Source organism: Maniola jurtina, chromosome 1 (assembly GCF_905333055.1).
Source record: "Maniola jurtina chromosome 1, ilManJurt1.1, whole genome shotgun sequence".
NCBI classification, from domain to species: Eukaryota; Metazoa; Arthropoda; class Insecta; order Lepidoptera; family Nymphalidae; genus Maniola; species Maniola jurtina.
In genome coordinates, this window is record NC_060029.1 from 12,466,493 (window position 1) to 12,491,118 (window position 24,626).

A 24,626-nucleotide genomic window follows, 5' to 3' on the forward strand; every position below is an offset into this window, starting at 1 on the left:
TAGTTTATACACTTGATGCACGTTGTAGTTGTCGCTGAGATTGATTAGAACTGGGTATTACAGGTGAGTTGAGATGTTGGTTCACATCTCTGAAACTGGTTTCCACAATAAATCATTGGAACGCAAATCGCAATATTGTTTTGATCGAAAGTGAACTTAAATTCAACGGCGTACAGGTGTGACGACTTACGAATTCTTTTATAGGCCCAAAAGGTAGGTGTGTCCGACTGAACTCTCGCGGCTCGGCTTTCGTGGTTTGACCGTTTTCGCGAATATGACATTGAAGTTTTGTGCTATTTTTTTGCGCATAACATTACGCAAGTGGTCAGACATCAAACATTTTTGGACCTGTTTTTTATTTGAAGTTGCGAAAAAGTTGACTGTTCAAACAGGGAAGGTGGGTACATACGACTAGAGTAGGTAGGTGTGATTGTAGAGGTAGGTTCAGGCTAGGTATTGTAGAGACACGTATTTGCCATAAAAACTATTTATTTTTAATCTAAGGAATATTGCAGTTGAAGAATTTGACGTGTGACCTAGAACCTAATGGTATAGAGACTATACCATACCTGTATAGTTTTTTTTTCTGGCAGGCGGTTCCAGGTGTTATGCGATTTGCTTCCTTGTTTCTAATATGCACTGCTAGAATAGTGAATGCCTGCTTCCGTTTTTCCCGCTAGCTATTAGGCACCTATATCGGTACCTTCAGAAGAAGGAACCTATATAGGTAATAGCTAGGATATAGAATAGGAACCGAGAACCACCTCCATCTCTTGTTTGGTGTGATTGCAGTCAAGCGCAAGTCTATAATATTTCTACTCAAACAAAAAGTTAAACGTCTGTTTTACACAACTGAGCTTTGACCACCAACTAAGCGAAGTTGGTTGCACAAGTCATTTGACATTTCATACCTCCATTGATACTACCTCAGAACTTTGCTCTTAATGGCAGGCAAAGTTTAACGGTAACTGTAATTTAACTTAAACTGACTGTTATGAAACTGGACCTAGGTCAATAAAATCATTCAATTTAGGTTTTACTCTCTCAATTTAATTTAGGTCTCTATGGATTGCATTTAAGAATGTAAAACCTAAATTGAGGCAGTCTTTGTCCATGTCCCTACCTAGTAATTTTCCTCTCACTTGGCTGGAGGCTGGTCTAATAGGTACGACCATATTAAATTAGAAGACTTAACAACTTTAATTTCGTCTATCAACTTCAAGGAGAACAACTTTTGTTTTGTGGTGAATATCGTATGTTCGCTTAGGTATGACGTCCGATATGTAAATTGATCGAAATCTATTTGTTGTCATTTATCACTAACCTCCGACCCAAAAAGAGGGGTGTTAAAAGTTTGACGTGTGTATCTGTCTGTGGCATCGTAGCTCCTAAACTAATGAACCGATTTTAATTTAGTTTTTTGTGTTTGAAAGGTGGCTTGATCGAGAGTGTTCTTAGATAGAATCCAAGAAAATCAGTTCAGCCGTTTGAAAGTTATCAGCTCTTTTCTAGTTACTGTAACCTTCACTTGTCGGAGGTGTTATAAATTTTTAATTTACACTTGTCACTATCAACCTTGGATGAATTAAAAGTTATCAACCGATAGACGCCCACTACTGGTCTATTGTAGGGACTCTTACGCACCACGGTCTTGCGCCGCCGCGCCGCCTGAATCAAACCGCTCGCTGCGACTCGTTTGATGCATCTGTTCACCCAAAGGACAGTCTTCCAATGCTGCGTCTTCGGTACGAGATCGCCATTCAAGCACTCCGACATTCACAAATTCTCATCGGACTTCTGTGCCACAGCAGCAGCGGTGCGCGAGTCTGACTCGCACTTGACCGGTTTTTTTAGGGTTCCGTACCTCAAAAAGGAAAACGGAACCATTATAGGCTCACTTTGTTGTCTGTCTGTCCATCTGTTGTATGTCAAGAAAACATATTATAGAATACTTTCCGTTGACCTAGAATTATGAATTTGGTAGGTAGGTAGGTAGCTCTTATAACTCAAGTAAAGGAATAAATCCGAAAACCGTGTTACATCACAGAAAAAAAAATGTGTTTCAATTTTCAAAGTAAGATAACTATACCTACCAAGTGGGGTATCATATGAAAGGAGCATTATTTGTACATTCTAAAACAAATACCCGAGTACGGAACCCTCGGTGCGCGAGTCTGACTCGCACTTGGCCGGTTTTTTTAGTCTTTGTATTCCATTTGCTTATATTAGACATAGAAAAACGTTGCTGGAATTAGGTAGGAAAATTATTATCTTAGTCCTACCTAGGTACCTGCCTATACGGTAGGTCTGAGCTAAAACATGAAATCCTAAAAGAAACACACTAGGTACATTAGTGCGTGCAGAAAAATAAAGCGATTCAAATCGTGTAATTAGGAGATTGTCTATTTTATTGTCATGCCTTCCTACTTATTACTACACCGCAGGATTAATCTTGATGAATCGCATGTGCAATCTTCATTTTGCAACTTTACCAGAGAATAAAATAAACAAACAGATGCGACATATTGTGACGAGCTTAAACACCTAAAGGCATACAGTTTCACTGAGACGGTGCGTGAGGAGCGACGGTTGACGTAAAAGTCAAGAAATTCAACGTCACTGTCACTTAGACAACACAAACTTAATATGTTTAAGTATGGACCCATTACAAAAATTGTGTGGGATTAGCTTATAAGGTTATGTAGGTAACGGAGCGGACTGTTATCCAAAACGTAGGTTCCAAGTTCCAACTCCACCGCATGCAATATAGTCATACCTTTTTTACTCCTAACACGACCTTTACGTTTAGTTCGAGGGGAAAGGGGAATATTCGTCATTATTAAACATGCCTAATATTCGTAACAAGCTAAAGTTGAAAACTGAAACCCGACTACGGTCGTCTTAATAAACGCTCAAATATTATAGTAAAATTGTTTTTCTGTCGCTTGGTATATTTTAATGTTGTAGTACATTTATATTTATGAACTCAAAATTTTATCCTTTTTCATTTGACACCCCACTCGATACAATTGCAAAAATAAAATTTTGGAGACCCCCACTTTTTTTCACGTAACATCCGTTAGGTCAATTTTTTTCGTATAAAATGAAGCCTATGTCACCAGGACCTTTACGACTAATCGATTGACACCTCATTCATCAAAATCGGCCCAGTAGTTTAGGCGCTACGGTGGAACACACAGAATCTGGATACAAATGTACACACACATACATACATACATAGACTGCTAAAATCATAACCCTTCCTTTTGGCTTTGCCGCAGTCGGGTAAAAAAGAAAGAAATTATGCCTACTGGAACATCTACGTTCAGGGGACGAGGTTACGTATGAAGGCACGCGCTACAATGGTGAAAGATAAGTTTCTTGGTGCGCATCGAGCCATGAACCGAAAGTCTGGTGTTTGCATGCGAAATACTCCTCGCATCCAGTCCGTGTTTATCTATCATAGTTCGAGCTTGTCCGTTTGTACGAAAGTGAACACTGTGTTACGCAATACGATTGTTGGGTCTTGACCAGTGGTAACAGAATACTATTGATATGCAGTAAGGGATAGAATAACTATTCATTGAGGTAAACTGGTGTTTAGCATAAAACACAATTACATAAAATAACTCTTAACCTTATAAGTATATAAAAATCAATGTTTATATGTTTGTGTGCTATAGGCGGGTTATGAAACTTTGGTAGGGTGTTCTGAGGGCGCCCGAGATGGTTCCTGCATCAAAAAAAATATATATGTATGAATAAAAAAAATGTTTGTTTACGGCATTGCAACGCATACCGGGTACAGCTAGTATAAAATCAAGACACGCGACAGCGTGTCTCGCCAAGTTCGATTCTAATAAGAACGGCGGCACGCTGACAAGTGTATATTACACGAACCATTTCGAGCTACTTTTGACCCCCCCATAACTCAGAAACTATTGAACCTACATATTTGTAATTTTGCATATCTATTAAGACCCCTTTAAACGCTTAGAATCCAAAATTTCATGAAAAAATCTTTTATCGATATTAAGTTATTAAGGTCTGAAAAGTGCCATTTTTAACACTCACTCACTCACTCACTCATCAAAAACCTAACCTACTTCCAGGTGACTTAGAAACTTCAAATTTGGTAAAGTGATAGGTAATTAGGTGTATACAAAGGAAAAAATCAGAAAATAGCAAATTATGTTTTAATATGTCATATATTATATGACAAAGTTATTGGTGTGGCTAGTAGAACAGCAAGTATGGATCAAGGTGCACATTTTAAGTTTGTAAAACTGTGTAACGTTGGTTCGTTGATCCGTTGCTCCATTGCGACGTGATTGAAGAACAAACAAATACTTGTTCTTTAATATGGGTAGTAATGGGTGATTCACTTCCAAAGCAAGGAACATTGTTATGTTCCTTGCTTTGGAAGGACTATAATGTTTTATAACTTCATATATACTAGTGACCTGCCTCTGTTTTGCTTGGTTTCACACGGACAGGTAGTACAATACAAACTATTCACAGAGTTGATTTTCCGTTGTATGTTTTAAGTGGTCTAATTGTGTATTTTTATTTGTAAGGGGTAATCTCAGAAGATAAAAGTTATGTACCTAAAGGTTAGGTATACTATATCTGACATACTGTACTTATTAGTTAGGTACTATTGTACTCGTATTGAAAGTGAAATCACACCTGGTGTCTTGTCTAGGGAATCAAAACCTAACGGACCTAGAACATTATGAAAAGCAGGTAGCAATATTATCATAAAAACCAAGTAAAGGAAAAAATCTTAAAACTGTTAATTTGTGGTTAGGCTTCACAAATCAATCACAAAAAAAGTGTTATTTCTTGTACGATGGCGCAGAACCCATCGTGTGCGAGGTACTTGACTGGTTTATAATTTGTAAGGAGTAATCTTAGATGATAATATAAGTTATGTATGTATATCTAAAGGTTAGATATATTATGGTATACCTAATAATTACTAGTTACTATAATTTTCGTAAAATTATTCTCGGTGATGCACAATGAAACGCATAAAAAAGCAGGAACCTTTGAAACAATAACAAACAATTATAGTGCACATGTTGAAGTCCCATGCAGCCGTTACTGGTCAGCTGAAGTGACTCGACTCGACATAACATTTTGCTTTGCTTGCATAAATTATTATGTTTTAAAATTGTATCCTGAAGCTCAAAAACAATTACTGATTAATATTATCTATACTCAGGTACTATTTGTTATATTATCAACTTAAGAAGTTATTATATTCCATAAAAATATAAGAGCCAAAAAAAGATTCAACAAATTTTACCCGTGAAAATGTTACTTTAAGACATATTATCAATGTCATAAGTCATATTAATAAATCCAACCATGGATATACTATAATACATATAATACCCATGTCAAATTAAAATTTTTTGTGCTAGTACCTACTACGTCTCTGAGCTAAGCCGCGGACAGACGGACGAACGGACGGATATTGGAAAACTATGTATAATAATATAAAGGGTTCCTTGTTGCCTATGGAACTACAAAAAAAAGGTCGTTGTTTTGTTAGTACTTCTTGGCAATCAATGGTACCCTGTTAGACATTGTTTGGTGTATTGTTTGTTAATTTACTTGTTTTGCCAGATGTCAGATATCGCGATCCATAAGGCGCAAGGCACACCACCGGAATGGTGAGAGGATGCGCGCCAAGCGCACGCCTTTGCAGTCAAGACTGAAGTAAATAGGGTGATCCTCCAGCCGAAATATTTAAACAAAATTAAACAATCTAAGTGTAAAAAAACCGGCCAAGTGCGAGTCAGACTCGCGCACTGAGGGTTCCGTACTCGAGTATTTATTCCAACATTTTGCACGATAAATCAAAAACTATTATACATAAAAATCTGTTTTAGAATGTACAGGTAAAGCCCTTTCATATGATACCTCATTTGGTATAGTTATCTTACTTTGAAAATTAAAACACATTTTAATTATTTTTAAATGATGTGACACAGATTTTCTCAAATACTAAAAATACTTAAATATAAAAATTACAATCTGTATTATTATTATTTATGAAGATGAATATACTGAACTTTATCCAACAAAAATGATGTAACCACAAATTCGGGGTTTTCAGATTTATTCCTGTACTTGTGCTATAAGACCTACTTACCTGCCAAATTTCATGTCTCTAGGTCAACGGGAAGAACCCTATAGGTTTCTTGGCAGACACGACGGACAGACAGACAGACAGACAACAAAGTGATCCTATAAGGGTACTTTTGAGGTACGGAACCCTAAAAATGAGAAAAATATTCATGCTTAGTTTAAAAAAAACTGTGCCTATTTAAAACATCGAGATTTTCGCATAGTGGTCACTGGTCACTCTACTTAAGATCCTGGCAAAGAAACCACCTCCACTCGAAGTGCAGTCTCTATTCTATTCATCACACCTCGACTCACCACGCTCGGTCTGCGCTGACCCTTAGTTGTAGACATTTGGCATAAAATAGAATTCATATTGTTACTAGTTCGTTTCAAGTTTGGATATTAAGAGTAGAGGCATTCAAGCTCGGGAAGGCGGCGAGAGCTGTTTTATTTGCATTGCTTTTCTCAGATTTTCATGTTAATCTTAACATATAGATCCTAGTTAAATAATTGTGAAAATAACCACAAAAACTCAACTCACGAGATCGTGTGATTATGTTCTATTATTGAGTTCGCGTCTCGATATTTTATTTTAATTTAAAGAGGACTTCACTACTCAATTATTGTTAAATTACATAAGTTTTAAAATAATCTAAGTGTGTTCGTGGTATCCTGGGTTCCAGCAGCAGAGTGTTGGGAAGTACTAGTTATTAAGTTTATCTATTTTAACATGCTTGACTAAAATTTGCATTTTAGGATATACAATCCATGTGCATTCGTGGTATCCTGAGTTCCAGTAGCAGAGTGTTGGGAGGAAGTACCTAATAGTTATTAAGCCTATCTATTTTAACATTGGAAATTCATTAAATAAGTATAGCAGGTGTTTTACGAAATATTACTGCTTTAAATATATATAATACTTTAAGTGTACCTACTATCTACCTACCTTAAATAATTTTTCTTGGTGTTCTTTTAAATTATTGTGATATTATTATTAATTATTTTACGAAAATATATTTATTTTCAAGTATGAGTCGTACAGTGCAGTTACTGGTTGGTGACTCAGTCATATTGCACGAAATAATTTCAATGCCTCCCGATGGAAGCTGTTTATTCCATTCGATTGCATTCTCACTATATAATTCTATTGATTCGCAATTAGCAAGTAGCGTGCGTGCGGCAATTGTCGAGTATGTCTGTCAAAACTGGCAAGATTTGAGCGCATGGACGTGCAACCAACACGGTGAGCCTTACGATTCTGTAGAACAGTATCGTGCGAGTATGCTTCAATCGACTACCTATGGGGCTGTTTCTGAATTAAAGGCCGCAGAGAATTTGTATCCCATAAGGATCGAAGTATACCACGATGGCAGCTTGCGTGGTATATTTGGTGAAGAGGGCCATCCTATAAAGCGTTTTCTCTTTTCGGGCAATCTATTGTCAGGACATTATGATGTTTGTGTACCGTTGGAACCACATGATAATGAAAATATAACGCGAAAAGGACGTCCACCAAAACAAAAACAAGGTCGGCCTAAATCATCAAACAAATCCCGTAAGGAACAAATCCGTGATGCTAATCAGCGCTACAGACAGAGACATCCTGAGGTAAATCGCGAAGCCACTCAGCGGTACAAAGAAAAACACCCTGAAGTAAATCGCGAAGCCACTCAGCGGTACAAAGAAAAACACCCTGAGGTGAATCGGAGAGCCGTAAGACGTTATACGGACAAACATCCGGAGGTCAATCAAAATGCTGTAAAGCAGTATGCATTAAAAAAACCAGAGGTAAATAAGAATGCTGTCAAAAATTATCAGGCAAAGAAAAAATTAGCATACACAAGTGAAAACCACGTAATAAATAAATTGACAGATAAAATAAAAAATCGGTTGGAAGCAGAAAAAATTGTTAAGTGGGTTCTTCAGCGACGTAATAATATGGTGAATAGTTACATTAAACTTTTCGATCGCCTCCAAAAAAAAATTACTGTAAGTATTGAAAAATTTAAAAGTCTCTCCCCTGAGACATCTATAAAAGATAAATTTATGATTCTTGCAGGGGAATCTAAACATCAGAGCACTCAAGAACCCTACTACTATGAAAGTTCATACAAAGTATTAAACTCAGATGAAACTATAGTAATAAATGATGAGGGCCAAGCAAATGTGTTTAATTTACAAGAGAAAAATAAGCTAAATAATATTTCTTGGTCTTGTAATTCAAAATTATGTTTGCTAGAAGAAACTGTGCTACAAAACCTAGAAAATAGTTTTCAATTTATACTTTCGAAGTCAGCGATAGATGTATTTACTTTGGTATCTAATCAGAGCCATGAATACTATGGTACAATTAAAATTCTCAGCAATATTAAAGCCCATTTTCCAAAAATAAGAACAATAGTTAGAGAACTTTATCAGTTAGCTTTTTATGGCAAAAATATAAATGCTATAGATTCTGACTTAAACACTATTAATGTAAATAAATTAAAAGAGTTAGGAATTCCTTTAAACAATATCGGTAATGCCGATTGTGAAGTAAATATGGACGAGGTACAATTGAATGAAGATTTAGTAATACAAAAATATAAGTCTGCCTTTAATGATATGAAAAAAAGATGCGCCGATGTCCCGGTACATCATTGCATATCATGTCACAGGTTACTTTGCTTACATGACATGTCAGCCATAAATAAACTAAGAATTCCAATTCAAACTGACGTATGGCACAGATTACAGATTTTTAATGAGTCTCATTACGTCCAACCTAGTTCTTTTGTTTGTCTCTTATGCTTAAAAAAAATTAGAGCCAATGAGTTACCTTCCAATTCTATACTAAATAATCTATATTATAGTGATATACCAAAACAACTTAGTAATTTAAATAACTTTGAAAAAATATTAATCCAACGGGCCAAGGCATTCCAAGTCGTAACAAACTTGATTCCAGTGGGAAATAAAAATCTGCCTAATAAGCAAATGATAAAAAAAGTTAAGGGTAGGACATACCATTTGCCACTACCTGTAGAAGTAACCCTTAATAAATTACCAAAACCCGAAGACCCCTTAAATCTCAACCAAGAACTTTTCATTCTCGTTAGAAGTAGTCCTACTAAAAATAAAATAATGTGGCAAGAAATAGTAAACGTTAATAAAATATATGATGCGTTAAAGTATCTTAAAAATAATAATACTCATTATGCAAATATTAATCTCCCTCATAACCCTGATAATCTATTAAATAACCTTGACCAGAATTTGAAATATGATGTAGAAGTGACTGAGAATATCGAAGACTCACAAAATCAATCTGCAATTCTCACCCAAGTAACAGAAGAGAAAGCAAGTATTTACGAAGAATATACTATATACCCTTTACATGAAAAAAAACAAAATTTAGCAGCTACAGCTCTATATCAAATGCTTAAAGTTAATGCGGCACCATTTGATAACCGCAACAAGCATATAGATACTTTGTGCTTTCCAGATATTTTTAATGAAGGCAAATTCGGCCAGTTTTATCCGCGAGAAAAAAATATTACTAGTGCTGAATTCATAAAATCTCGCTTAACATCAAAAGATTCTAGATTCAGACTTAATCAGCAATACATATTTTACTTATTACATGATGCAAATTTGAGACAGTTGAGTGCAGGCATATTTTATAAATTAAATGTGACTAATCAAACCCAAAAATTAACAGCTCAAAAATATTTGGAGATGATAGAGAAGGATGAACTTGAAGGAGATTTAATGGCAATATTTAGTCGATTACGAAATACCGAGCAATTTTGGAAAAAGCCTAGAAGCGACGTCTTATGTATGACTCGTCATTACGGACCTGCCACATGGTTTTTGACTATCAGTCCCTCAGAATGGACGTGGACAGACCTTGGCGAGTATATTAGGGAAATTAATGGTCCCGATGCTAAAAACAAATCTATAAGCGAGTTAGTAGCAATGGACCCCGTTGCAGCATCACGATTTATCGATATAAAATTTAAAGCTCTTTTAGCTTTCCTAACATCGTCTGAAGCACCTTTGGGTGAAATAGAACACTATTTTTGGCGGCGCGAATACCAAGCGAGGGGGTTGCAGCACTTCCATCTTATGCTGTGGGTAAAAAATTCCCCAATACTTCAAGAGTCAACAGCTAATGAGGTCGCATGTTTTATCAGTAAATATGTCACATGTGCTGTTCCTGATAAGAACATTTCACCAACATTACACGACCGTGTAGTGAAATATCAAACCCATAAGCATAACTCATACTGTTTAAGGAAAAAAAAAACAAAATCAGGTTTCACAACTGTTTGCAGATTTGGATTTCCTCGCCCAGTAACTGAATCTTTAACGATAAAAAATGTAATCGAATCAATAGCTGCAAGAAAAACATTAAAATCTAATAACAGACTTTATAATATACCCCGTAAAGAAGAATCTCAGTATATCAACGACTACAACCCAGCAATCCTTCTCGCTTGGAACGGTAATATGGACTTGCAGTATGTAGGAGAAAAAACAGCAGTATTAAATTATTACATCACTAAATACACCACAAAAGGCGAAAAGAGTCATGCAATAGACACTTTTGACAGCATAAACTCTACTAAATCTCTTGCTAGTAGGCTCTATAATGTAGGTCTTCGTGCTCTTAATAACAGGGAATGTGGCGCACTTGAGGCATGTGATACACTCTTGGGCATATCTCTATACGGCACTGACCCGCAGACCACAATAAGATGGCTCGATGTAAATCTGCATCGCAATCGTAGAGTAAAATCTAAAAAAGAAATCGACCAGCTAGAATCTGATTCCACAGACTTATTTTTCGAATCTTGGGTAGATAATTACTATCCTCAACGGCCTCGGGACTTAGAAAATATGAATTTGTATGATTTTGCACGATGGTATGACGTAACTACAACTCCGCCGTCAGCATCTGCACTAATACACAAATTACCATCAAATAAATTTTTAAAAAAGCGACAGCGGCCCTATTTAATCAATCACTATAGTTACGATGTAAATAAGTACCCTAAAAAATATTATTTCTCTCTTCTGTTATTGTTTTATCCGTGGAGAGACCTAGCTGTACTCAAATCAGGTAAAAGTACTTACACAGAAGCATTTAATCTTTTAAAAGATCAAATTAAAGCTGGACTCAATTACGGAGATATGCAAACCGAATTCTTGAATAATATAGAGAGAGCATTCGAAATGATTGAAGAAAAAGTAGCGGAGATTAAAGAAAACCAAGAAAAAAGTGATGAGAATGATGATGACGGAATAGAAAATCCGCTGGAATTCATGCCTATTGAAGCTGAAAATGCAATGCAGGATTTTCGGAATGCAAAAGCGTTGGTATCGGAAGACAAACTTGAAGAAATGATACAAGGCCTCAACGTGGACCAAAAACGTATTTTTAATACCATTCGTGACACTTTGATTGAAAATAAAACAAGACTGAGATTATTTGTTAGTGGTACGGGAGGCACTGGAAAAAGTTATTTAATAAATACAGTCCAAAGTTGGGTTAAGCAACATTTAAACAAATTAGTTGCAGTAGCTGCACCCACAGGCATTGCTGCTTTTAATGTAAATGGTCTTACAATACACAGGCTCCTACAGCTACCGGTAGAGCATGGTAATTGCTCTAAGTACACTTCTCTGTCAGATCAAGTCCTTAAAGTTTTAAGAAGTGATTTAAATGACGTAATTCTTTTGATCATCGATGAGATCTCTATGATTTCAAATGTGACATTAATGTATATTCATCTTCGTTTAACAGAAATATTCGACACTGGTGATATAGAAGATGGCTGGTTCGGTAGAATTCATATTGTATTATTTGGCGATCTACTGCAGTTGCCTCCAGTGAGACAACTCTCACCTTTCGAGAGCATTAAATCCTCAGACGTTCTAAAGTGGTTGGGGTCGCTTAGCGCACCAAATTTATGGAGAGACCTTTTTTCATATGACGAATTAACTTTAAATATGAGGCAAAAAAACGATCCAGTTTTTGGCGAGATGTTAAATCGTATAAGAGTAGGTGTTGTAATAAAACAAGATATAGATGCTTTATCTCGTCGGCTTCTAAAATTAAATTCCGATAACTCAACGGCACGATTAATGGAAATTATAAGATATTTTTCAAAGATGCCTAATAATACAGTATGTTTGTTTGCCACTAAAAACATGTGTAATCAATTCAATAATGCAATGTTAACAAGTATAGAACAACCAGAGATCAGATTGAATGCAATAGATGAAATAGATTGCCCACGATATTTAAACAAACGAGTCAGGGAAGTGTTAAAGAAAAACGAGGATGATTCTTCACTATCTGCTGGTTTAGAAAATGTTATAACAGTCAAAATAGGGGCTCGAGTAATGTTGCGTAGAAATATAGATGTAAGCAAGGGGTTGGTTAACGGATCGATTGGGGAAATAGAGAAAGTACTTTATGAGGCCGACCAAAACGATAAACCGAGAAAAATTAAAATTAAATTTAGCCATAATTTAACTTACGAGTTAGAACGCGTCAAAACTAAGTTTCAGATATTGAATAATGCATATGTGCACCGCGAACAGTTCCCTATTTGCTTAGCATACGCTATCACTATCCATAAATCACAAGGCCTTAGTCTTGACAGCGCCCTACTTGATTTAGGTTCTTCAATATTCAGCAGAGGGCAGGCGTATGTTGCACTATCTCGAGTCAAGACTATGGATGGTGTTCATCTTATCAACCTAGATCCTAGCCAAATTAAGGCCCAAGAAAGTTCTATAAATGAATATAACCGCTTGCGAACATTATACCGCCCCGATTTGGACAAATTATCTGTAAACAGAAAACGAGTGAGAAAAAATCCAGACCTGGAATGGACTGTGCGCTCTCACATTAACATTTTGCAGGAAAATATAGAAAATGGCACCGAAAAGAAAACAGTGCAGCATAAACGCAAGAAAAAACGCTGAGCTGTGCAATAAACTTAGTTGAGTCATTTATTGAGTAGTATATCATCAAGGCGCTCTGTCATTAATTTTAATAAATCGTTGATTGCTGCCCCTGAGGATTATATCAATCCTACTTGTCCATACTAATAAAATATTATAGAAGTATATTATGATCATTAATATTAAAAATTGCGAAAAGTTTCAGCATTTATGCTGCACTGTTGATCATAAGTGGAACGGACCACTTTCAAAAAGTATGTTTAGCATAGGCAGCGTAGTTTAATTGAAATGATGACGTGTGTGGGGGGGAGCTACAGTTTCTTGGTATTTTAGGAGACTTATTAGTCTTTGGATATTATATTAATCAAAGGACTAAATATGCTTCCTGGGATATCAAGGGAAGGTAGAAGCTCACCATTGGTGGCGTGGTGGAGCTACCAATCATCATTTACTTTTCACAAGTAAATGATTCCACTTCAAAGTTTCTTTCTTTTAGAAGGTTTCAATAAGCTTACACTCTCTTAATATCAAGTCTTCTTGCAAAGGTTACTATCAAATTAATTCACTTTAACCTAGGAAATCAAAAGAATCTGAAACATCAATCGAACTCAATATGTTCCAATACGGGGACCAAAATCTTTCATTACTTGAACTCTAACCGATTATATCCATACTCTCACTCAAAACTACTCAACCGTAAACTACGAGTAGGTAATATAAGTAGATGCAAGGTATTTATTATTATTAGCTAGTTAAGTAAACCAAATACAGCAAAACTCGTTTAAATGTGTTGAACTCATTATTTTCAATAAACTTAAAGTAGGTATTTAGAGTAATACGGTCGCATTATTATAAAACACCTTATAATCAAACGTTACACGTGCCACTCTCAAGAAATACTTTTAAAAGCCTTAACTTTAAAAAGATCTGTAAGATAGTTAAGGTAAGTAAAGTTTTTAGACACCCTATTAGGTTAGGTACGGAAATCTGGTATTTTAGATAAAGTTCTTTTCTTGGTTTGTTTCTATTATCGTGTTGTTTTAAAGTTTAATTCTGTGCAATATTTGTGAAGTAATTTTAATAAGTACATGAAGAGAAATCAACTTCACAAAAAGTTATGATATCCCATCAAAAACATAAATGTGAAAATGTAGCCAAGTTCGAACTTGAGGAACATCTTAGTTTAATAAATGAAGATGATAAAAACATAAAATAAATGTGAAAATGGAGCCAAGATCGGACTTGAGGAATATTTTAGTTCAAATTATGAAGAGAAATCAACTTTACAAAAATTGATGATATCCCACCAAAAACATAAATGTGAAAAAAGAGCCAAGTTCTATAACAAGCGAGGAATTTAAGCTTCGCCGATAAAAGCATTGATATCTAAATGGGTGCCAAGTTCTATAGAAGGTCTTTGTATAATTCCTACAAGAATGTACAAAGAGCTTTGATTGTTTTAAAATATTGTTTATGTTATTAAATACATAACTTGGCAAGTTTGAATAGTCAATTAATCATATTTAACGTCTAATATGCTATATATTTCAAGTTTAAAAATGTACTTGGCAAGTTTTCATCTACATACATCAATTATTCGTGGCGAAAAAAGTTGCCAAGTGCATTTTTAAGCTTGAAATATATAGCATATTAGACGTTAAATATGATTAATTGACTATTCAAACTTGCCAAGTTATGTATTTAATAACATAAACAATATTTTAAAACAATCAAAGCTCTTTGTACATTCTTGTAGGAATTATACAAAGACCTTCTATAGAACTTGGCACCCATTTAGATATCAATGCTTTTATCGGCGAAGCTTAAATTCCTCGCTTGTTATAGAACTTGGCTCTTTTTTCACATTTATGTTTTTGGTGGGATATTTATTATACTAATTTATTGAAAAGGCTCTAGTGTCATTGTAATGCGGTAGATCAGATAACTCCTGCAGCACCGAAGTATATTATATAGGGAAGAAATTCCTTCAGTTACAATCAATAGCTATAAGTAAGTATCTATCATTAGGCAAAATTAAGAGTGAGTCTATTAAATCACAGTGCAATAACGTGCCAGTAACGAATAATTGAGGGTAAGTAAACTTTTCCAAATAGTAAAGATCCGGAACGAAGGACCAATATTGTTAATGCATGTAATTTAATTGCCTTAAAATAAAAATAAAATAGTAGTAGTAATTATAAAATAAATATAAAGGTTGGAATTGATAGTAGTTTGATTCGGGGACACGTTTTTTAAATTAACCGTCACTCAGGAGAGACGATAAAATAAAGTTTGATGCGAGTAAAGTAATGAGCTAGCACTAGATATCTAAATAAATACTGACCTCGTTTCTTGAAAGTGAACACCATATTACGTAATTACAGTAAGTATAATGGGTCCTTCAAGCCGGTGATAATGTTTGTAGCATAATTTCAGACCGATTTTTTTTAAATTACAAAGCAATCAAACGTCAGGGTACGAATAGTCACAATTGCACCGCATAGCACTAGCCCATAAAATAAACAAAGGAAATATATATTCCAAACCGGTCAAGTATGAGTTGGACCACGCTCTTTTAGGGTTCCGTAAACTATACCTACCTACATTACATAATAAGTATGATGAATGAAATATTTCTTTTCAGAGCTAGAACATCACAATAAACCGTGAAGGAAAACCCCAAAAATGTTCGTTTGTTTTGGCCACTGCTTACAAATTATTTTACAGCCAAAATTAATAATAATAATACTTAATCAATCCTGTCTCTAATCTATCGATAAGTTACTTAGATACGCTGAGTTATTCGAAACAAATACAAGAATTTAGTAAGTTTTAGTAGAATCCTATGGAATCTCGTGATTAAATTAGTTTGATCTCCAGTCTCCACTAAATTTTTGAATTTCTCAGCGTTCACAACGTCGCTATTCGTTAAAATTTATACCTACTTTATGCATTTTTTGACAAATAAGTAACGTTGTTGCTAAGTAAGACGTACCTACCTACCTAACTTATCGATATCGACAGATTGCAGATAGATTGGTTATTATTAATTTCGGCCGTAACGTGATTTTAGTTCTTTATTTAAAAGTAGGTAAGTACCTATCTACTGACATGACCCCACTTTAATTAGTTAATTAAGTATAGATTACAATAACTAGTCCGTGACTATCAAGTTTTAATTTATGACAACTGCTTTTCTGTGCCTTTTTATTTTTACTAAACAATATTTTATTTAAAAAAGTTTCTTAACAGTTTTTTGTAATAAATCATTGTAATAAATGTTGATTTTGCATAATTATTTAGTTTGAAATAAAGCGACGTCATAATTACCCGCCGACAATAATTAAAGTTCAAAAAATTTTAATACGTAGGTAGGTAATATTTCAATACTTCGTAAAACCAAGCAGAATTAAAATAAGATTTCTTTTTAACATGCTCTTTCGATTCGAAAATTTTGTCGACCCAGTTTCTTAGGTAAGTAGCTATAGTACCTACCTACTTACCTACCATGTTATGGTCATCACCATGTCATCGATGATTTTATTCGAAATGCCGATTCTACAATGCAGAGTCAAGGAGTAGGTAACATAGCCTGCTTTTTAAACCGACTTTCAAAAATGGAGGAGTTCTCTTTTCGATCTCTGTACCTACACCGCAATCTCCGAGATTTTTGAACCAATTTGCGTAATTTTTTTTATTCCCATAAATTGGATTTCAACTCCTCAATCCTGATGCTGCAGGGGACCTGAACACAAAAACTGATGGGATTTAGAAACTGTCAGCTATAAATTCATATTGGAGGTACCTACCAAGTAAAGACTTTGTTGTTGAACTCGAAGACCCAACTCCTCAACCTGGATGCTGTAACGAATCGCATCCCTATGTCGTGACATATGACGACGTGACGTATGTGACCCCACGGGATTTTTTAAAGAATCATCCGTTTAAATCTTTTACGAAATTTGGTAGTTACAGAGATACGAGTACCTTGCATCACAGGGACGGGCTAGTAACCGATAGGAAGCCGATAGGCTACTTTTTGTCCTGGAAAGTCAAAAGATCCAACACGATTTTTAAAAACCTAAATCCACGCGGGCGAAGTCGCGAATATGATTTAGTTTGTAAAATATTTATCTAGATTGGAATACAATGCTTACACTTTACAGATATCTAGATAAGCAGTTAATCTTACTTGCCTACCGACGTCATACCTACACGTAATTGCATAGGAAAATATGGTTGGAAAACTTAACGGTATAAGGCTTTCTAAAGCACCATTATTTCAAGAAAATTTTCTATAAGTTGGTAACGTCTTTTTATTTTTATGTAGGTTGAAAGAATTGCATTAAAAAAGCAGTTCGACTGCGTAGGTAAGTAAACGGGGCATGTTCATTCGTATGAAATTGATTCAGTTGAATATCAATCTAAGTACCAGATACCTTGCACTAAATCCTCTGGTACGGTGCAAATATTCGGCTCGTTAGCTCGTAGAGTAGACACTAGACAGTGGTCATCAATGATCTGGATCGAAATATCGACAATTCAAAATCATCATTAATCGTGGTATATTCCCTGTTATTAATATTATAATAAAGTACTTAAAGTACCATTTCATACGTTCTTCGGTTTAATTTTTTAATTCAACCTAAAATGCTTTACGATTGCACTGGGTGCCTAGTGGGAGATTTTTAACAGGGCTCTCTACGTCACTCGTTTCCACTCGTTTCAAACAATCGTAGTTCCAATTTCATTTGAATATTAAGCAACCAAAGTCCATGAAATTTTGCAGACATATTGTAGAAACTAATATCTGTGTCTGTGGTGTTTTAGATTTTTCTAAAAATATGTAGTTTTAAAATTACAGAGGCTCAAAGATTTGTATGTAAATTTTTAAGACCGCGTAACTTTGAAACCGAATATTTTAACAGAAATCTGGGAAACCACAGACATAGATATTAGTTTCTAGAATATGTCTGCAAAATTTCATGGACTTTGGTTGCTTAATATTCAAATGAAATTGGAACTACGATTGTATGAAACGAGTGACGGAGAGAGCCCTCTTAACCTATTCGATCGCGTAAAAGTTACGTTTACGCGATCGAATAGGTTAAAAATCTCCCACTAGGCACACTGGTGACTGGTGACAGCATGATATACGACAGTTATGTACGAGATAACTGCATAACTGTAACAAAATATGACTCGTCACGTTGGTTGATTATGGGTTACGTTAGTTTAGTAGATTACACATAACGTTTCAGGTTAAAGAACAAGATCCCAGGACCGCCAGACTTACTTATTTTCTGAAAAACAAAATAATATAAAGGATAGAGTAGTGAATAGTGATAGTGTGTAGTAATAACGTAGCTTATGCCAACGGCCAATTTATAATTAAAATATAAGCTGCTAAAGGTAGGTAACCTATGTAAAACATTACTCAGTTTTCTTAAAGTCTGAGTGCTTATTTATATTATGCACACAATTATATTTTACACAATATTGTTAATTAATATTTAATACTGCCAGACACTGCGAGAGTAATATCCGCTAGACGGTATAAACTTTTCAAAAAATAACATAATTTATCTTACTTATATTCTGAACCGTAACTTTTATATTATGATACTCAGGAAATATAAGTACATACACTGGACAGCAAATAAACCGGGCCACCCGCTACCTTGGAAGTCTGATTCGATTTTCTCAAAAAGTATAAAACTTACAACTATCAAAATTGTACCTGCAGAAAGTGCATTTCATGATGATTAAAATGAATGGAAATTCATTGCGATTAATCAATTAATTAAGTATTTATTAAGGATTTTACAAGGAAGAGTCGTTTTCCAGCCATGTTAATAATTGTAAGTAATCATGAAATGAAAACAAAAATTAAAGCCAGAAACAAAGATAAAGTTTTTGGTCAGTATTCAGTATTCCTTCCCCTTGCTCGGATAACTGCCAGCATCCTCGTATTCATCCACCTCACGAGCCTGACGATGAAATCTCGAGGAATTGCCTTCCAATACTCTTCAATTGCAATTCCCAGCTATGGAAGCCTTGTTGGAGCAGGTATCCGGGCTCGAACCCGATGTTTCAGCTCATCCCATAAGTGTTCTATCGGATTCAAGTCCGGGCTTCGAGCTGACCAGTCCATTGTACGAATGCCGACGTTGATAAAAATAATAAGATGAAAATAAAATAAAATAAAAAATTATTCTCATATTACCGATCAGAAACACTTTGACACAATAATTTGATTGTGTAATTTTAACCTTTGCAACAATAACCACAGGTACAGATAGTAAATAAGAACAATGGCAAAGTAGTGAAAGTGCACTCAAACGTTAAGGTACGTAGGTATCTACCACCCGGCCATTGTTTTCGATTTTATTGTTTCATAGACCTTCACGCAACTGAACAATTAAATCTATTCTTTGAATTACAGGAAATAGTAAAAATATTTAAGTACTTTGCACCCTTTCGATTTCGCTAAACTCGACCGTTAACAAGCAATGGATTAAGTTACCTATCAGAGATCACCGTCGCCAATGAACATTTGCATATATCTACCTATTTAGGAAAACAGTTAACCCAGTACCTTCCTAGGTATAGAAACATAAGTTCACACAAATTCGTTTTGTTTCCAGGCAACAGCATTGAAATCAAGAATTACGGTCTAACTATGCAACAATGACATTCCATGAGGAATGGATTTCCCCAAAGAAAAAACATTATTATTGCTTTTATTACTGACGTTCCCTTCTGTTTCGAAACAACAAGCAACATGTCCATCGCCGGAGTCCATCCTCCCTTGCATATGCACACATCGGCAGGAAGATGCACAAATATGGTAAATATAACGTGCCCAGTAATTAACCTTGCAATGGTATTTTGCCCTATTTTAACACGTCTTTCTTATCCATCTTTCAGGTGCACACACAGCGACTTAATGCAAGTGGTAAAAGGGATCCAAAAAATCGGAGAATTCATAAGAAAACCAATAGATGAAATTATAATTGAAAACAATTATTTACCATCTTTACCAGGAAAGCTATTTCAAAGTGTGAAGATACTACGATTAATGCTCCGACATAATGGTTTAGAACGCGTATCTGCAGCATGGTTGGAATCTCAAGAAACAAACCTTTTAGAAATATTTATAGTGGAAAACGAACTGAAAAGCATTCCATCGGAAAGCCTGATGAAGCTACAAAATCTACAAGCTCTGACAATACAATCGCAAAATTTAAAGAGAATACCACCTTTAATGAATATGCCAAAGCTACGTTACGTACACATCCAATCGGAAAGTTTGAACAGTATACAAGAACATACTTTTCAAAACCTACCTAGTCTTGAGAGATTATTCATTCGTGGAAGTTTAACGCTGCAAACTTTAAAAGAAAACGCTTTCTTCAATTTGCCCAAACTTAGAAAGTTGGATATTACAAATTGTGGCATTAACATTATCCACATGAGAGCATTATCTTTACTTCCAGAATTAAAAGAATTTTCTTTGAGCAATAATAGAATATCAGATGCAGGTATGGTTGGAAGAGCTACGAGGGACCTGCCGATGCTCTCCATATTAAACTTGAATCATAATATTATAAGTAAACTGAATGAAGGTGCTTTTGTTGACCAACCTATGTTGGAGACTCTGTTTTTATCGAACAATAATATAAACATAATCCATCACGGAGCTTTTCATAGAGTACCTAAATTAAGAGTTGTAGATTTAAATCACAATGAAATTATTCGAATACATCCTGAGTCATTTTTGCAACAATCTGGCAGTGGCGTTGAAGAGTTGTCTCTTATCGGAAACAAAATTATGCACATATCGGAGTTTCGAGCCTTACTTGATGCTTTACCTCGATTAAGATATTTAGATATGAGTAGCAATTTGTTGCGAGAAATTCCAAGAGGTGCACTCAGAGGACATCCAAGTTTAGAGCGACTGCATTTAAATAAAAATAGTATAAAAGTAATAGACGCCGACGCATTTGTAGCGATGCCTGCATTGAGGGAATTACATTTGAGTAATAACTCTCTAAATGACATGAACGAGGGTCCATTTTGGAATTTACCTGCCTTGAAGGGTTTGGACTTATCACAAAACTATTTTCGACGCTTACAACCGAAGCTATTATACAACCTTCCAGCATTAAGAAGATTTGATTTGAGCAATAATCAACTATCAATAATAGATCCCATTTCTTTTATGGAAACGCCATTGTTAGAACATGTTAATATATCGGGAAACTCTTTGGTATCTATACATCCAGCTACTTTTAGGAATTTGCCAAGTTTATATGAATTAGATGCCAGTTCAAACAGACTAGTTGAATTCGTACCAGGATTGCCAAGAGGCTTAGAACAGCTATATTTACAAAGGAATCAAATTACGAATTTACCGACCTCACCTTCCCCAGATATAGATCTACCTTCTTTGAGAACTCTGGATATTTCAAACAATGGTATTCAAAAGATACCTCACTCTGGCATGAAGACACTTCACAATTTACGAAGATTGTACATGAAACGAAACGGCCTGAGGCAAATCGAAGTTGCAACTTTTAGTGATTTAGAACGTTTAGAAATACTGGACGTAAGTGATAACCAAATTATGACTGTTCACCCAAAAAGTTTCAGCAAACTAGGAAATCTTAAAGAAGTGAATTTACGTGGAAATAATATTGAAAATTTCGAATTCATAGCAATCCAAAATAATGGCGCACTGTCTGCTATTGATTTTAGCAAAAATAAACTAAAAAGTATCAGCCCAAATTTAGTTAACAGAGGTTTAGATGTGGAAATATTAAATATATCATCAAATAATCTTCACGAGCTACCAAATACTCTGAACATGTTATCCAAATTAAAAGTGTTAGATGCAAGTCACAATCATTTAAAGCACTTCGATGGTAACATCATTAACAACATACAAACATTAGCTGAAATAAAAATGCACAGTAATAAAATAATTGAACTACGCACTGGCAGTTTTAAAGATTTAAAAAATTTAGAGACGATTGATTTCGAAAACAATCAATTAGAAATGATTCATCCAATGGCCATAGCCAGTCTTCCCAGGTTATTGTCCATATATTTAAGTAGAAATCATATTGTTGATGTACCAGATCGGACATTCTCAAATCTTCCAAAGTTAAGAATAATTGAAATGCAAGGTAATAGAATACAGTTTATATCAATGCATGCATTTGAAAATATACCATTGGTGCAATACCTAAATCTAAGTAATAATCAGCTAACAAGTTTAGAAAACTTAGGCATAAAACAACTTATTTCTTTAGAAGTTCTGGATTTAAGCTTTAACAAAATAACTAAGATTACCAAAGAATCGTTTCAATACATGGAATGGCTTGTGGAACTAAATTTAGATAACAATCATATATGTCACATAAGTAATCAGCCTTTTGACTACATGCCAAGGTTAAAGGTGTTGTCTTTGCGACATAATAAATTAACATCTGTACATGAAAGTAACTTTGCCAAGTTAAGAAACAATATTGCCATTTTGGATATTGATGGTAAGTGCTAAAACAAACTGTTCACAAAGAATTTATTATTTGTCTTTTGAACTTTGAACTTTATATACACATCTTTCTTTCTTTTTACAGGTAATCCACTTGTGTGCAACTGTGCAATTATTTGGTTAAAAGCTTGGCTATCCGAATCTTCTTCCCTTGGTCCAAAATGCGCTGATGGAACATATGTAAAAGGTATGACATTTTCTAAAAGTGACTGCATGAATATACCTATTCATGTTTCAGACATGAAATCATGTGTAACATTTGAAAACGAAGCATTATTACCGAATTTGCAAACATCTCAAGTTTTTTCATCATTAGACAAAATTAAAGATTATGAAACTCATATAAAAAACAACTACCATGGTAACAAATTAAGCAACAGACCTTTACCAGAAGAATCCGATTATTTTTACGATGAATATGTAGACTATCCTTATAATGAAACAATACTTGAAAATATGAATGGGAACATGAATCAGACTGACAAATCTAAAAATCGCATTAGCAGCAACATATCTAACACTCCTATAAAAAACACAACAAATACAAAGACAGGCATTGCATTAAAAGTACCAGTGCCGTCCAGTGGTTTCACATTCTTTGGAGTTCCTCTACCATCAATTGACATGGGAAAGCTATTGAACACAGGTCGAAAAATTGATTGGTCAGATAATAGAAACAATCAACATATGAAAAAGTATCAAGAAACAGAACCTCCAAGATTTGAAACAGGCGGGTTTTCACCAATGCTTCCAGTTGCATCAGATGGCTTCATGCCAATAGCAAATCCAACAATATCTCATACAATGATAGGAAATGAAGTTTCGTTAGCTAACAGTAAAACAGGAAGTGTTGGGCAAAGTGTCTTAGCTGTAGACAATATACCACCAAAAAGAACAGTTCATAACAATGCAACTCATAAAAAAACTAAAAGTGAAATACATGAATTAGAAGCCTATCGTGGTGATGACAATACTACGCACATTGCTTATAACAGAACTAAGAATATAGAAGAACAAAATAGTGACCCGATCCACTTAAGAAAATATAATCTTATGGAATCTAATATGACTATAACTCAAGCAACAGATAAAGAAGGTATCATAACAACAGATACAAGCAATGATATGTCTTTACATGGATGGCTTGAGACCACTAGTATTTTACCATCATCACCTTCAGTAACATCAAAACCACCCATAAAAAAGCACATAGAAAAACAATCCAGCCAAAGTCAACCTACAGCACTTTCTGCCATCCTTTTACCAACCAATGAAGATGTAGCTAAGAACCACAGTAGAACTGCAACAATAACAAAAGTTAATATGCCACATGCTGAGCATTATGATCTTCGTAATAATTATGCACCAGTTATTAACCGTGAAGCTAAAACCAGATTCTCTGAAACTATCGAAACTGGAAACACCAATACCAACACAAAGAGAACTGATGATCATGAGTGGTATTACAAAAACTATAACAAAACGAATCTAGATCCCTATGTTGCACCTGGTATTCACACTTCTTCAACCTGTAAAATTATTTCAAATTATAATACTCAAGTACCTATAGTTATAATATATTTAATGTTGTTGATATTTTAAATACCAATTATGAAATAAAAGTTTATTTACTGCATTGTGTTTTATTCATTACATTTAAGTCATAATATTATAGTATATAAACTTTAACAAAGGGGTTCAAAGATTATTGGCCTATGGTATGGCCACTATTTTGATTTTTAGGGTTCCATGCCTCAAAAGGAAAAAGGTACCCTTATAAGATCACTCTGTTGTCTGTCTGTCCGTTCGTTCGTCCGGCTGTCTGTCCATAATTTTGTGCCACTTCTAGTCAGTAGATATCTACATAACATGCACTGCTATCTTGTTTTTCTGTTTAAACAAGTGTTGACACAAGGACCAATGAAAATAAACCCTTAAAATGTTTTTTACCCATCTAACATCATAGCATAAT

General features: G+C 34.8%; 2 protein-coding genes across 6 annotated transcripts; both read left to right on the forward strand.

The window, feature by feature from the left end:
* The first annotated feature begins 21 nt into the window (after positions 1–21).
* Positions 22–24,598, forward strand: LOC123868199 (protein artichoke). Of its 5 annotated transcripts, XM_045910623.1 has the most exons (5): positions 3,404–3,588; positions 15,032–15,105; positions 19,743–19,945; positions 20,026–22,649; positions 22,740–24,598. In XM_045910623.1, exons 3-5 carry the CDS (start codon positions 19,803–19,805, stop codon positions 24,254–24,256), a joined length of 4,284 nt encoding a protein of 1,427 aa, XP_045766579.1. In that variant the 5' UTR covers positions 3,404–3,588; positions 15,032–15,105; positions 19,743–19,802; the 3' UTR covers positions 24,257–24,598. The 5 variants fall into 5 exon arrangements, with proteins under 5 accessions (XP_045766598.1, XP_045766588.1, XP_045766579.1 ...); XM_045910642.1 differs by lacking the exons at positions 3,404–3,588; positions 15,032–15,105 and adding an exon at positions 22–63; XM_045910632.1 differs by lacking the exons at positions 3,404–3,588; positions 15,032–15,105 and adding an exon at positions 95–213.
* Positions 11,356–13,116, forward strand: LOC123867329 (ATP-dependent DNA helicase PIF1-like). Its single transcript, XM_045909323.1, has 3 exons — positions 11,356–11,554; positions 11,927–12,065; positions 12,369–13,116. The coding sequence occupies exons 1-3, from the start codon at positions 11,356–11,358 to the stop codon at positions 13,114–13,116; spliced, it is 1,086 nt and encodes a 361-aa protein (XP_045765279.1).
* Positions 24,599–24,626: the final 28 nt, after the last annotated feature.